This window comes from Oncorhynchus clarkii, chromosome 17 (assembly GCF_045791955.1).
Source record: "Oncorhynchus clarkii lewisi isolate Uvic-CL-2024 chromosome 17, UVic_Ocla_1.0, whole genome shotgun sequence".
Classification (NCBI taxonomy): Eukaryota; Metazoa; Chordata; class Actinopteri; order Salmoniformes; family Salmonidae; genus Oncorhynchus; species Oncorhynchus clarkii.
In genome coordinates this window covers 16,440,371-16,454,467 of record NC_092163.1, presented here as the reverse complement: position 1 = coordinate 16,454,467, position 14,097 = coordinate 16,440,371, and the positions used below count along the sequence as shown (strand labels likewise).

At 42.6% G+C, this 14,097-nt stretch overlaps 2 protein-coding genes across 2 annotated transcripts; both read right to left on the bottom strand.

Annotated features, from left to right (window-relative positions):
* Positions 1-532: 532 nt before the first annotated feature.
* LOC139370345 (small ubiquitin-related modifier 2-like) lies at positions 533-2,945 on the bottom strand. Its single transcript, XM_071109771.1, has 4 exons — positions 2,709-2,945; positions 1,975-2,106; positions 1,575-1,646; positions 533-1,216 (listed from the first exon to the last, which is right to left on the bottom strand). The coding sequence occupies exons 1-4, from the start codon at positions 2,727-2,729 to the stop codon at positions 1,151-1,153; spliced, it is 291 nt and encodes a 96-aa protein (XP_070965872.1). The 5' UTR covers positions 2,730-2,945; the 3' UTR covers positions 533-1,150.
* Positions 2,946-2,968: 23 nt separating this feature from the next.
* Positions 2,969-10,617, bottom strand: LOC139370344 (ADP-ribosylation factor-binding protein GGA3-like). Its single transcript, XM_071109770.1, has 17 exons — positions 10,533-10,617; positions 9,815-9,899; positions 9,546-9,621; positions 9,354-9,452; positions 9,118-9,241; positions 8,911-9,014; positions 8,456-8,536; positions 8,170-8,307; positions 7,862-7,943; positions 7,629-7,748; positions 7,200-7,436; positions 6,917-6,975; positions 6,535-6,767; positions 6,023-6,312; positions 5,712-5,881; positions 5,004-5,114; positions 2,969-4,650 (listed from the first exon to the last, which is right to left on the bottom strand). Exons 1-17 carry the CDS (start codon positions 10,570-10,572, stop codon positions 4,540-4,542), a joined length of 2,160 nt encoding a protein of 719 aa, XP_070965871.1. The 5' UTR covers positions 10,573-10,617; the 3' UTR covers positions 2,969-4,539.
* Positions 10,618-14,097: the final 3,480 nt, after the last annotated feature.

The following is a 14,097-nucleotide window of genomic DNA, read 5'->3' as shown; positions in this document are numbered from 1 at the left end:
GGATGAAGGTTCATCTTCCAACAGGAAAACGACCTTAAGCACACAGCCAAGACCAAGCAGGAGTGGCTTCGGGACAGGTCTCAATGTCCTTGAGGGGACGAACCAGAACCCAGACTTGAACCCAATCGAACATCTCTGGAGAGACCTGAACATAGCTATGCAGCAATGCTCCCCCTATCCAACCAGACAGAGCTTGAGAGGATCTGCAGAGAATGGGAGAAACTCCCCAAATGCAGGTGTGCCAAGCTTGTAGCGTCATACCCAAGAAGGCTCGAGGCTGTAATTGCTGCTAAAGGTGCTTCAACAAAGTAAAGGATCTGAATACTTATGTAAATGTAATCAGTGTTTATATAAACTTGCAAAAATGTCAAACTATTTTTGCATCATCATTATGGGGTATTGTGTGTAGCTTGAGGGGGGGGGGAATAATTTTATACATTTTAGAATAAGGCTAACAAAATGTGGATAAAGTTAAGGGGTCTTAACTTTCCAAAGGCACTGTATATATATATATATATATGACAGAGACATATTTAAAAAAGAATCAATTTATTTAACAATAACAGATGAGTCGATTTAAATGCAGGCTTATTGGAGAACATCAATACAAGTTGCATCGCAAACAACTTCAATTATTAAAAAGAAAGAATCCATCTCTGAAAACAGAAGTCTGACCAGCAATTGTCAAAACGGGTGAATTAGATGTAAAGAACTTACACACCTTCCAAAATACATTGTCCAGAATTGTAGGCTTTGATTGCTGGATTAGTTCAGCACATGAAACAGGATCTGACAATGGGTACCCTCGCTCAGATGTTTATGTACAGAATAAACTCAATAATATACAACCGTATGTTATGTGAATATCAGAATAAATGGTATTGACACGTGTAGAACTAGGTATGCTGAATCCCAAATTGACCCAACTCCTGTAGACCTGAAAGGATTGGAAGTACGGCTATAACACAGCAAGTCGTATTAACATATTGGTCAAACCTATCCAATCTTTTCAGATTGGCATTAAGTGCCTAGGGATAGGAGTTAGAAGTCGACTTGGAATTCAAAAGCAGAGTTTCAGAAAATACATTATTAGGGAACGTAGAGGCGAGCTGGCAGGGGAGGTAGGGGTGTTGGTGGGGAACATAGGCCCCTAGTGAAGAAAACCTCCCGTTTGCTGCTGGAACACATCGATTGTGTCTTCATCTTCCATTTCCAACTGACAAAACAAAAGTCATAGTCAAGATCAGTTATAGCATCAGCAATGCATGTTTTTTTCTACCTGTGTAAACATTCTTCGTGGGCAGGATAAAACACGTTTTTCAAATATATTTTGGGGGGGGGTTATTTTGAAGTTTTATTGACAGGTTCAGATCAGAATGTTAAATGGAGAGCCAGATGAGAGGATTATAGGAGAGGAAGTAAGGGATTGAACCTCTGCCTCCAGGGGCCCTATGTGGTCCTGGAGGCAGACCCCGGCACAGGATAAATCCATTTGCCAATGAACAGTCAACTCAAACATATTAGAGGAACCAAGGATTTGATCCAACAATAACAAACCTTATCGACCAACTTACTTGAGCTGGTGTGTCTGTCTCGTTGATGGGTTGACCATCAAACCGGAACCGGATTTGCCTAATCGTCAGGCCCTGTGGAAAGGCATCACAAGACACAAACATTTGAACTGCAAATACGCAATTCTTCAATCAAGGGAACTTGTGCATGGCAATAACACCCTCAGTCTGAGTGCATGTATACAGGACGTCACGTAGCGAGTACCACTTCCTCCCGATTCGGCTCATACCTTGCGCGAACTCGGGAGCTCTGCCTTGTTAGCACACGAGACCTCCCTCCTGAAGCGTATTACCAGACGGCGCCAAATGGAAAATCGCAAGTGGGGATACTTCAGGCTGAGGAGTAGGTTTCACACATCCCCATGTCCTACACATGCATGTTTGAATATTGCTGGTGCCTTACCTGTCTTTCGCAATATGCTTTCATGAGTTTGCTGAGAGGTGTGTGCCTTTTGATCTTGAACTGCACCACTGAGCCGTCTTGTCCTGCCACCTTCAAGTTGATGTGGTCATTGTTCTCCGTCTTTACTCCTTCCTAAAAACAAATAAAACAGATTCCATGATTAGAGAAGAGTGGATATTTGGTACATTCTCTAGTAACTAAACTATCCCTCACATCTAAACTAAGTTTCAAATCACGGATTATGATATTTGGATAGACATTGTTAAGTGCAATGGTCTGCACGGAATACTCCCGATTCATAACAATTACAACAAGCTAATTGATCATGTTAGCATGCTAACAACTGTATGTAGCTAGCTGCCATACTGTTATTCGGGCACGGGCCCTCGACGTTAGCTAGCTAGCCATCTAGGTTGCATCCGCGCATCATGACAAGAAAACACATGAATATGAATTACATTTAAATTAGAAAATTAAACTGATTTTATTGACTGACAAAACATGAATTCACAAAAGGCACATTGTTACTGATATTATTCGCTAGCTAACTACAAGCTAGCAGTTAGCCTAGGCAAGCGGTCCAGACCGATTCAGCAATATTTCCTACTAAATCAACCGGTTAAGTAAATTACCTGCTCTAAACCTCAAACCTTTTCAGAATATCATACAGGCCAACATAACGAGAATACAACTTCACTGTAAATATTGCGAATAAAATACGTTTCATTGCTCACCTTGGGTTTTTCGTCTGCCATGGCTGCTACACTTCAGCGACTTTGCGCTTTCTCCACGAAGCTTGGGCAGGAGCGCGACTTCCATCTGCGCCAGTTTGGAGAGCAGTCTGTGCTGCTCTTTTTCCATGACGATACATTTCTGAGCACTCACAGTGTGTGCACAGTGTTACATTTATGAGCATTCACAGTGTGTGTTGCTAGTGTTGCTTGTTGGTGTGAAACTAAACTTAAAAATACAAAAGTAAAATGACATGTTCCAGGAGGTTTGATTATTTATAGGCGTTTCCTCGCCGGAAATCAACGTCTGTATGGGCGCAAGTGGGTTAGGGCAGGCATATGAACATACCACATACAGCATGTGGCAATTCTTTAAAATTAAGACTTTAATTCTTCATGCGGTGAAACAGTTCTTCGAAAATACATATACAGTACTTACTTCTGCTCAATCCCATTAAAGAACCACACATTTTAATGCACATGAATTAATTTGCCAATCTCTAAAATGGACAATAAATAGAGCAACAATTTATATTAAAGTTTGGATGAGAACTCCTCGATTGTAACACTGGTACTGATAACAGAAAACGGCTTCAGAACGCAGACAGACAGAATAGACATTAGATAGTCAGACACTCATGTTACATACAAGTACATTGCAAGGGACACCCATAAGCCCTATTTTGAGTTACCGATTCATGTCCTATTGTACCACTGCAGGCAAAGCACCTTCACCATAGGCTGTTTGAATGGGGATGCAAGGGTTAAGATGTCGCAGATAGAAATGTAATGTATAGAGCTGACAAGCTTCCCTATTCAAACAAGCTCAATACAGGTCTATCTGAAAATGCTGTGATATTTCACCCTCCTGGATAAGCCCCAGGTTTCTACAAACGAATATTAAATTGCTACCAAGCCATTCAAAGTTAAATATGCAGGGAAGAATTTCAGCAGTAAACTGATCTCAAAACAGAAGACAGAGCTTGCTTAGCTAACACCATCTCTGGAAACCAATACTTTCATGACAAGCACCTAAAAATAAATAAATAAATAAATACTTAAAGATTCAGTCACACATCTTGGCTCCCATAACTGAAACATGTCAAAATAGCACTAATAGAAATATATAGGTAGAAATAGAAAATTCCCACCTGACCAGATAAATAGCACTCTGCTCTCAAAATACAAACAATTATTTGGAATATATTCAAAGACCTTCTCAACAACATTATGCAAGTGTTCAGCATTTAGCTGTCTGTACTGTCAGTTATCTGCTCCATCATTTTCTACTGAGGTATCGTATTGGAATAAAGTGAAAGGGGGCAGGTGGAAAATAGATACATGTATGCTACTAGTCTAGGGCTTCTTTTCCATTAACTGTGACAATCGGGAGATTTTCCCTGTCCAATTACTGGTAGTTCATTGTAACAGTCTTGTGTAACTGCCCGATATATATCATGTGATAACTTCCACTCTTATCACATGCTAGGCTGGCTCTTATTGACCGTTCAAAGTTACATTTCCAAGTGTATATGACTGCTCTAAAACCAAACATTGTAAGTCTGTATGGCATTTCTAAAGTGCAGCAATTCTGTAACAATTCCATTCAGAGAAGATTGGGTTTGAAGTATATATAAATAAACATGACACCTAACAGAAGGACAATGTAACAAATGGCATAATGATAATAGTGCTTAATAACTTACTAGTATATGAAACATTCGCAAATACATTGATTCTCCCCCAAATACTGTCTTTGTAGCGTCAACTGACTCAAGCTGTCCCCACCATGTGTTGCTGTATTGTCCCTGGCACCATTTTGGGGTTAGGGGGGCTATAGAGCCCCCCATATCTCGGCTGGGGGGAACTGGTCCACCTCCCCAGTCTCTGTGCACTGCTGCTCTCCCAGTGTGAACGTCAGCTTGTATCTCATCCGGACCTTCTCCTGAGAGAGAGAGAGAGAGACACACACACACACACACACACACACACATAGAGAGAGTAAGCATGCCAGTTTAGCTTGCTGGTTAGCATTGTAGCATCATTTTGACTTCAAACTAAAGCACACAAATGTTCCAGGTGATATGAGACATGGGTAGGTGATGTAAGGAATCATAAAGACCAAGTAACAAAGGATGGAATAATGGATCCTGAACCTTAGCAGGGATCACACAGACAAAAAACATGTACCATAACACATCTGCTAAGTGGAATATCTTATTATACCATAACCACATTTTCAATTCATGCAAATATCAGATTAATAACTCTCATTGACTACACTAGGAGGACTCTCACCATTAGTGGGTTGGCCAGCAGCATGACTTGAGTGATGGCGGCGGGGGGAAAGATGGGGTTAAAAGGCGCCAGGTCAGTTCCCGAGGGCGGTTGTAGTCTCACCTTCATCGACTGGCAAGGGGGAAGGAATGAATGGGTTATCAGTGACAGTTTGAAGACGGGCTTTGGTTCATATATATTAACTCACAAATATTATAGATTGAGCAAACTTCACTGCCTGTCTGAAGCAGTACCTTACTGAACATATCTCACTTGTCAGGAGAGTGAGGATTCAAGTATGCTAAAAGAATGATGCTCATGAGTTCTTTTAATCAACTACAGCAGGCAGCGTTGGTTTTAATTGGCCCCCCATGTTCTGAGCAAACTTTTTTTTCTCCGTTGTTGGACATAAAATACTGTCAAAACACCAGGAAATCAGCTCCAAGTGATTTTAATGTTGGGAATCTGTTCCTCATTATTCCCACGCACAAGAGAGATATGTGATCATAAACAAATGTAAGCAAGGTTTTAAAATATATCTTCTTGCAGTCAATTTGCAGTCTACAAATGATTTGTAATTATGTCCTGGCTCTGACCATCCGCTCGAGATAATAATTAGCCCACGGCTGAATCTAGTTGATTATCCCTGTACTACAGTGTAAGTACAGACCACAGTGTAATTGAATAGGTTGTAACAGCGCGAGTGTCCACTGTCCAAGTCAGCCTTACCTTGGGTACAGCAGCTTGTAGGACCATGTTCCTGACGGGAAGAGGTGCCGTGTTCAGCATGGACACCACCATCACCAGCACATCCGGCCGGCCCAGCGGACAGTCGGTGGCAAAGTGCAGGAGAACGCGGACCCCGTCTTTATCATAGGCCGTCACAGGACACAGCTTGCCTTACACATCACAGAATGACAGAGAGAGGAAGAAAACACTCAGTATCTGCACTTCCAGCCAGTGTACTGAGCCATCTGTGTTGACCAGACTACAATACCCAGAAACTCCTGAAGGCAGGCCAAGGTCTTCCTGGGACTCACTTGGCTTGATGGCTTCTAGGGGGACGTGGACGTTACTTAGGGAGATCTCAGGGAACTTGGCTGGGCTGGCCTGCCCCAGCGGGAGAATCAGGATGGGGGACAGAGAGCGGAGAAGGGGGCTGTCATCAGCAGCCGGTGGGGACAAGGTAGGGGCTGCAGCAGCAGCCGGTAGGATACCCAGAGGGAGAGGGCTGGATCTGGAGGCGGGGATCCCAATTCTCGGGGAGGCAATGGCACCCATAGCCTCACCCATCCCAAACAGGTCGCCAGTGTTGATCACACCAGGCATGCTATGGTAGATGATGACAGATGGATTAAACCTGCACTCTGTACCGCCCATCCCTACTGCATACACTCAAAATAATTGATCAAGCAATAAGCCAATTGGTGGCATTTAAATATTACTTCAGTTATCCACTTTCAAGCCTCCACAGTTACATGGTGTGGTACATGCTAGCTAGCATCTAGCCTTCACAGGAACATAAAGTATGATTGGTAGTAGAGATGAGCACCTCTTGGGGCTACCCAAATCCAACATGGCCAGGTCCTGTAGACTGTGGTTCAGGGAGGCGGAGACTGCCTGGGCAGCAGCACTGGGGTAGGGGAAGGAGGCCGCCACTGAGGATTGTGGGGCGGCTGTCTTAGAAACAGGCTCTGTTGTAGAAGCTCCTAACTGGTCCGTAGAAGCTGCAGAGAATACAGTAGCTGGGGCACTGCCAAACAGGTCCAAAACTGGGTTGGGAGCCTGGAAGAGAAAGGGTTTAACATCACATTAAACATTGTGTGTCAAGCTGACATAGTTAAGATCAATATTTCCAGGAAGGATAAATATTTCTACCAGATAAATGCTTCTGAAAGTACTGACTGGTTAGGACACTTGAAAATGCCATTTACCTGCATAAATGTCCACAGATTATTCAAGTCATCTTTTGCAGGAACTGGGTCATTAAGTCCTGAAACAAACAAACAGTCAATATATCAGTCAATTTATTCTCCTATTCTATCAAGAAAACCCACATTTCCCCTGAAGAGGGAGAGACTTTGGCAATATATGTGGGGATTAGGTGAGTCTACTATGTGAATTCAATGTCAAAAACATGAATCACAAAGACATACAGAAGACTAATGCTTTCTTATCAGATCCAAGACAAAGGTGTTGATACAGGATGTGCTGTACCTAGAGAGAGGAGCTCCTTGTCCAGTAGAGACAGTGCAGCAGAGGGTTTTCTGGGACTGGGGTCCTCCATGGCAGGGCAGGCCTGAAGATCCTGGAGGGGGGCAGACCCGTACAGCAGGTCGGCTGGGATAAAGTCGGGGTGCTGGGCTAGAGGAGGATGCTCTGGTGGGGAGGGGCTCTGGAGGTCCAGACCAGCCAGGTCTATCAGGATCTCAGACTGGTTGCTGTCTTTGGTACCTGGCCAGGGATGGAAAGAGACAAAGATTAGGGTGAAACAGTACAAAATGGTAAATACAATAATACACCAATGTGATCTCAGATGAAGGGGGGGTTATTATTTTGTAAAGAATCCCCAGACCTGGGCCCCAGAAAGGAAAATATGGATAATCCCTGGTAGAAAATAAAATCTGGGAACCGTCATGTTCTTACATTGTGTAGTAGTTGACAGTCCAAGTGGCTCAATCTCTCCATTGGCAGTCTGTCCCTCCACAATCCTCTTATAGGAGTTGATGACGCGGGACAGGTCATCACTGGCCTGCAATATGTCACCTGGGGGTCACGAGAGGTCAAAGGTCACAAAGGATCAATCAATATGACCAATGATAGGAGGGATTTGACTATTTTGGACAATAAGATGGCAGGCCTCAGGGAGTGTTGGTTACCTAAGCTGCTGTCATTGTCCTCTGTCTCTGTGGCCAGCTTGAACACAGTCCCCCTCAGCTTGTCACAGTCACCGTAAAGCTCCTGAAATGAAAAAACAACACCAATAATAATATTATGTGATGACAACACATTTCATATGCTTCCAAAGTGTATTAATGTGCTTTAACAACAAAATATTTTAAAGAAAACTTTCATTGTCCTGGAAGCGATTTTGTTTTATTTTCCACAAAGTTAATCTATAAAAAGTGTTTATCTCCAATTTTATGAAGGGAAGAGTCTACAATAGTGAAGTAAGATGTGGACCAACTTTGATAAGCTCCTTGTCTCCGTCCGTTGATTGGTCCCTGCTGAAGTGGCTGAGCATCTCGTTGAGCAGTTTAACACTGTTGTTGACCTCCTCCAGGGTGCTGCTGCGCTTCGACGCTCTCTGCAGCCTCACCTCATCCTGAAACACAGCACACGCCTGCCTTAAACCCACTGGGACACAGTGACTGACAGAGGGCCGGATTCAATCACTTGTCATCATTATGGTCGTCATCATGTTTGTGTAGCAGCTCTGTTTACACAACTACTGCCTAACAACTACTGCTAACCTCTTTGACCATGTTTTTGATGAGGCGGTTGGCCTCCTGTAGATCCTCAGGCTTTTTGCTCTTCAGAAGCTCGGCCAGTCGCTACAGAGAGAGAGAATAATAAGTCAGTCTCTAGTACTCTAGTCTGTTTCCCACAGTAGGGTCCAGTCACAGCAGCCAATCCCTGTGACAGATCCCAGGGCTTGAGAAAACATCTTTGATCATAGATCAACTTGAAGCTCAGAAATGCAAACATACCAGGACCAATGAGAGAGGGTGAGATAGTCAGGCGGGTTTTATAGTGTAATTGTTATTGTAATGACATAGCATTGGCTAGATAGATTATGGCTATTTACATCCCAAAGACAGAAATCAAACATATTTTTTGAAAGATTAACACGTTCTTCACAAAGTGAATTTATAGCGTCCGTATACAAAGATATTCCATCAAACATCATAAGAAGGAAGCATCTCACCTTGCTCTTCTCCTCATTCTCAAACACAGGGTTCTTGGGCCGGGAGGAGGGCGACGGCATCAGTGCCTTATCCAGAGGAAGCTCAGGGTCAACTGTGACAATACCTGAAAACAGGCCACAGTTAGGAGTGACATTGCGACTTTACAGTATTGGCTAAAAACCAATGAAAACCTGAAATATGGTCATTTTAAAATGCTGAAATCCTACCTTGTTTCTTCAGCATTTGATAAGCATCACTGATCTTGGCCTCATTGGGTAAAGAGAGTGTCCAGCTGAAGAGCATATCTACCACTCTCTTCTTCACCACCTCCGACACTCTGTCACCTAGATACTGGAACAGGAACAGGGTTCATCTGGATGGATTTCATTTTAACAAAGCAACAAATTACATACAGAACTATGGGATTAAAGAAAATACAAAACATCTGATATTATCTACATACTTTAGGTGACACCACTTTGATGAGTTCATTTAGAAACCTAAATTTCCCAACTTCATTGTGGAACCTTTTCCCGCAGTTCTTCATGCAAGCCTCTAAAACCTGCAACAGTGAGAAGTCAATGTTAAAGCTCCAAGAATTATAGGCCTAGTGATAAATGACAAATACTCAATGTAAGAGTGGGATGTTACGCACCATCAAAGCCTGTATCGCCTCCCATTCTTGTGGGGACTGGATTTTATGGGCTAACAATCTCACAGCAATCTGTGGGCTGAAATTAAAATCATATACTATCAGAACAAATCTCAAACAATTTAAGGATTCAACAGTTCCAAATGAGCCTGATTTGAGGTTATGCTGTTGTAACTTTTTATTGTCGTCATCTTCAGAAAACCTTATTGATTACAATTAAATTAATACCTTAACATTACGTTACTTGAAGAGCATAGAAAAAGCATCCATACCCTTCCAATTCCTTATTGATTTGGTCACAGAATCCTATAATGTACTCCCAGTCTTCCTGCCTGTTGGATGGGTTGGTGGCTTTGTCTGTAGGGGGGGGGTCACATGAATATCTATCTCTGACTGAGTTTTCAGATGCTCCTTTATAAAAACTGCTGATGGCTGACATCTGAATGTGATGAAAGTCAAACATGTCATGAAAGTTACAGCACATTCGTCTTGACACAAGTACAGCAAGTTCTAGTCGAATGCAGGCAGCCCTTGCAGTAAATTAGGTAGCTAGGTTGGCAGTTAGCTAGTCACAGAGTTGTGTAGCCTGCTGGTGAGTGATTTGTAAACAACTACAGTAGTTGCTAAGTTATCTAGCTAGCAAACTAACTCCAAAAATCTTGACAACTAGCAAAAAAAATAAGCTTAGTTAGCTAGCTACCTAACAAGAGTCAACAAATGGTCGTATTCAGTGTGCATTGTGAACATGAACTGTTGTTGCCAAAACATGTTGATAGCTGGCTAACGTTAGCTCATTGCAAGCCACCTCTCATGACCCAAACATTGACTCAAAACACGAATAAATGAACATAACCATTGTTGCCATTTGTATAAAATATACAATCTAGCTGGCACTTGTGATGTAGTTGTGAATTGTCAATTTGTGAATTGCCAATTTAAAACGACGCATAAAGAAGTACGTATAATTTAATTTCCAAGCATGTAACTCACTGAGCCACGACTCCAGCGACTCCCCTTCCGCATCCGCCATATTCACTGCGGAGACACCAATGGGCCAATTCGATTATGCTGAGCCGCGGGGCACCGGTCGTGAACGGGAAAAAGTGGTGAGGGAGGAGCACATTCTCAAATCGAACAGTAATCTGCTGCGATCGCTCATGTTGTCTACGTCATGGTGCATACATCTTCTTTCCTTACAATGTTAGAATTTTCAAACGACTTATCATTGGTAAGGCAGATAAAACGCTTTTATTGAAAGCAATCACCTTTGAATGTGAAACAGAATCCTACTCATTACTCCACGTGCTTAAAAATATCACTTTTGTTTTGAGCCCCTTTAGCTGGGGCTTTGAAAGGGGCACCTGGCTCAAACTCAGGAGGCAGCCCGATGTTATGATAATTTGTCGGTACAGATGGTTTGTTTAGCCTACATAGCAGGTTAGGATAATTAACGTAGCATGTTAGGAACATGTACATAGCAGGTTAGGGGAATGAATGTAGCAGGTTAATAGAACTAAGCTAGTGGATTACTTAGGATAATTAACATAGCAGGTTAGGAGAAATAAAGAAGCAGGTTAGGTGAATTAACCTGGCAGATTAAGAGAATCAAATCAAATTGTATTCGTCACATACGCTGAATACAACATGAATTTACCGTGAAATGCTTACTTTTGAGCCCTTAACCAACAATGCAGTTTTTAAAAAGTAAGTAAGAAAATGCAACCGTTCAGGATGCTCTCGATGGTGCAGCTGTAGAACTTTTATAGGATCTGAGGTCCCATGCCAAATCTTTTCAGCCTCCTGAGGGGGAATAGGCATTGTCATGCCATCTTCACAACTGTCTTGGTGTGTTTGGACCATGATAGGTCCTTAGTGATGTGGACACTAAGGAACTTGAAGCTCTCGACCTGCTCCACTACAGCCTCGTCGATGTGAATGGGGGTTTGCTCTGCCCTCCTTTTCCTGTAGTTCACGATCAGCTCCTTTGTCTTGCTCACATTGAGGGAGAGGTTGTTGTCCTGGCACCACATTGCCAGGTCTCTGACCTCCTCCCTACAGGTCTCATCATCGTCTGTGATCAGGCCTACCACCGTCGTGTCGTCGGCAAAACTTAATACTGGCGTTGGAGTCGTGTGTGGCCACGCAGTCGTGGGTTAACAGGGAGTACAAGAAGAGACTAAATACGCACTCCTGAGGGGCCCCGTGTTAAGGGTCAGTGTGGCGGATGTGTTGTTGACTACCCTCACCACCTGGGGGTGACCCGTCAGGAAGTCCAGGATCCAGTTGCAGAGGGAGTTGTTCAGTCCCAGGGTCCTTAGTTTAGTGATGAGATTGGAGGGCATTATGGTGTTGAATGCTAAGCTGTAGTCAATGAACAGCATTCTCACATAGGTGTTCCTTTTGTCCATGTGGGAAAGGGCAGTGTGGTGTGCAAGAGATTGCGTCATCTGTTGATCTGTTGGGGAGGTTATGTGAATTTAAGTGGGTTCAGGGTTTCTGGGATGATGATGTTGATGTGAGCAATGACCAGCCTTTGAAAGCATTTTATGGCTACAGATGTGAGTGCTTACGAGGCAGTTAGGAAAAAGGGTTAGGCTTAGCTACAATCAGGGGGTTTGTTTAATCTCACCCGGGCGCCTGAGTAGATGTGTTTTGCACCGGGTGAAAGTTGATTGCATTAGTTTTGGAACCAGGCTGCCTCCTGGGCAGTGAGCCATGTGCCCTGTTTAAAGCACATGGCAAAGTAATCTCAAAACCAAGTGATATATGGGCACGTGGAGCAATGAGTACGATTCTGTTTTTTCACATGCAAAAGTGATTGCTTTTGAGCTTTATCTACCTTCCCATTGAAAATGAGTTAGAAAATTCTGACATTTATTTTATTGAAAAAATGGATGATGCACCATTCTGCATTGTTGACAAAATGACAGAGCGGCACAGATTACTATTCTATTTGAGAAGGGCAGCCGCGCTCCTCCCTCCCCGCTTTCGCCCGATGACGTAACGGGCTTTTGCCTGATGCCCCGTGGCTCAGCATAATCGAATCCACCCAGTGACAGAACGACGAAGTAGTCAGAAGCCAATAGAAAGAGAAGCTAGAGAGGGATTTAGTTTCCCTGTCGGGCCGCCGTCAGACCCTTCTCCTTTTGGCCGCCGACGTCACGGCCATGTAAATGAGGGAAAAACCAAAGACCTGTGGAGACACCACGTGACTGCGACCAAAATTACATGTCTTTGGACCAAATTTCTCACGCTTTCACCCACTGGGCTGTAGAATGACGATAAATCATTGAAGGGGTTCTATTGATCTGGTTTGGGCGCCTGAGTAGGCATAGTTAGCACCGGGTGAAAAGTGATTGTACTTTTCTGACCAATGGCAAAGTTGGCTCAAAACAAAAGTGAGATAGGAGTAATGCGTAGGATTTTGTGTTTTCACATGCAAAAGTGAATCCTTTTGATAAAAACGCATAATGTGCAATCCCAATGAAAAGTAATTTGAAAATGTACAAGAGATGTATGTTTCTGAACGATGGATCGTGCTGCAGATTGCTGTACGATTTGAGCAGCGTGCGCCTCCCTCGCGGATGCGACCGGTCACGTGGACGGGTCATAGCCCGGTGCACCCCGTGCGTGCCTGTTTAATAGACTCCCCTCATTATAATGAAATAGTGATAGATAGGATTTGGGGTAAACTTTTATTTTACATCCCTCTACTAGAAACTGAATGTGGTTTACTAGTCTGTATGGGAAACAAACTTTAAAATGCCTATATGATAGTCATAAGCCCAACTGTAACATTTGTTTGCTAGAATATCTTGTACCCAAAATATAAGCTTATTTTACTCCAATGTTTGTAAACAATGTACATGTTAACATGGTTAAAACTATAATGTTGATATCATTGATTTTCAGTCCTTACATCCATCGCTCTGCCCATGAATTTGAGTGGTTACATTTATCCAGGCCCATCCCTCAGCTTCTTATCAAAACAGAGGTGGGTTGGCCGCTTTGTTATTGTTTCAACTAAGGATTCAAGCTTTAATGGTTTCAGTTTCAAAATTTTAACAACAAAACGTTTTACAAAATAAAATATTCACGCAATGTAGAAAAATGATCGATTCAAATTGTGAACAACCAAAATCGTCTTAGGCTACTCAAGTGAAATAAGAAATATCTTTAATAAGACTTGATTAAAATGTAAATAAATAAACATATCCTTGATTATACGAAATAAAAAAATATATAACGTAAATCAGTCAAGATAAACCTGATAATAATACATAAAGTGTTATGGAAACGTGTCGTTCAGCACAAACCGTTCTTCAAAGTAGCAAACGTTTAATTAAACTGAACGTACCCCGGTAACACTTTCCGCCAAAATGGCGCCGCATTTGTTTACAAGGAAGCTAACGTTACTTCGTCTTTCAAAGGTTGACCAATATGATCTAATTTCAATGTCAAATTATGTGATATAATTTCATTAACAACTGAAATACTTAATCAGAAGAGCTTATGAAAGTCAGATTTTTCTAATTGAAGCACGCCTGGCCATTGT

Bases quoted from the DNA above. Each gene is read 5' to 3' on its own strand.
- LOC139370344 (XM_071109770.1), bottom strand. From the start codon at position 10,572: ATGGCGGATGCGGAAGGGGAGTCGCTGGAGTCGTGGCTCA. The intron at 9,015-9,117 runs GTAGGATTTCAG...GCCTGTTTTCAG, and splicing joins TCAAATGCTGAAGAAACAAG to GTATTGTCACAGTTGACCCT. The intron at 7,437-7,628 runs GTAAGAACATGA...ATCCCTGGCCAG, and splicing joins ACTGTCAACTACTACACAAT to GTACCAAAGACAGCAACCAG.
- LOC139370345 (XM_071109771.1), bottom strand. From the start codon at position 2,729: ATGGCAGACGAAAAACCCAAG. The intron at 2,107-2,708 runs GTGAGCAATGAA...ATTTGTTTTTAG, and splicing joins TGGCAGACGAAAAACCCAAG to GAAGGAGTAAAGACGGAGAA. The intron at 1,647-1,974 runs GTAAGGCACCAG...GCCTTTCCACAG, and splicing joins AAGCATATTGCGAAAGACAG to GGCCTGACGATTAGGCAAAT.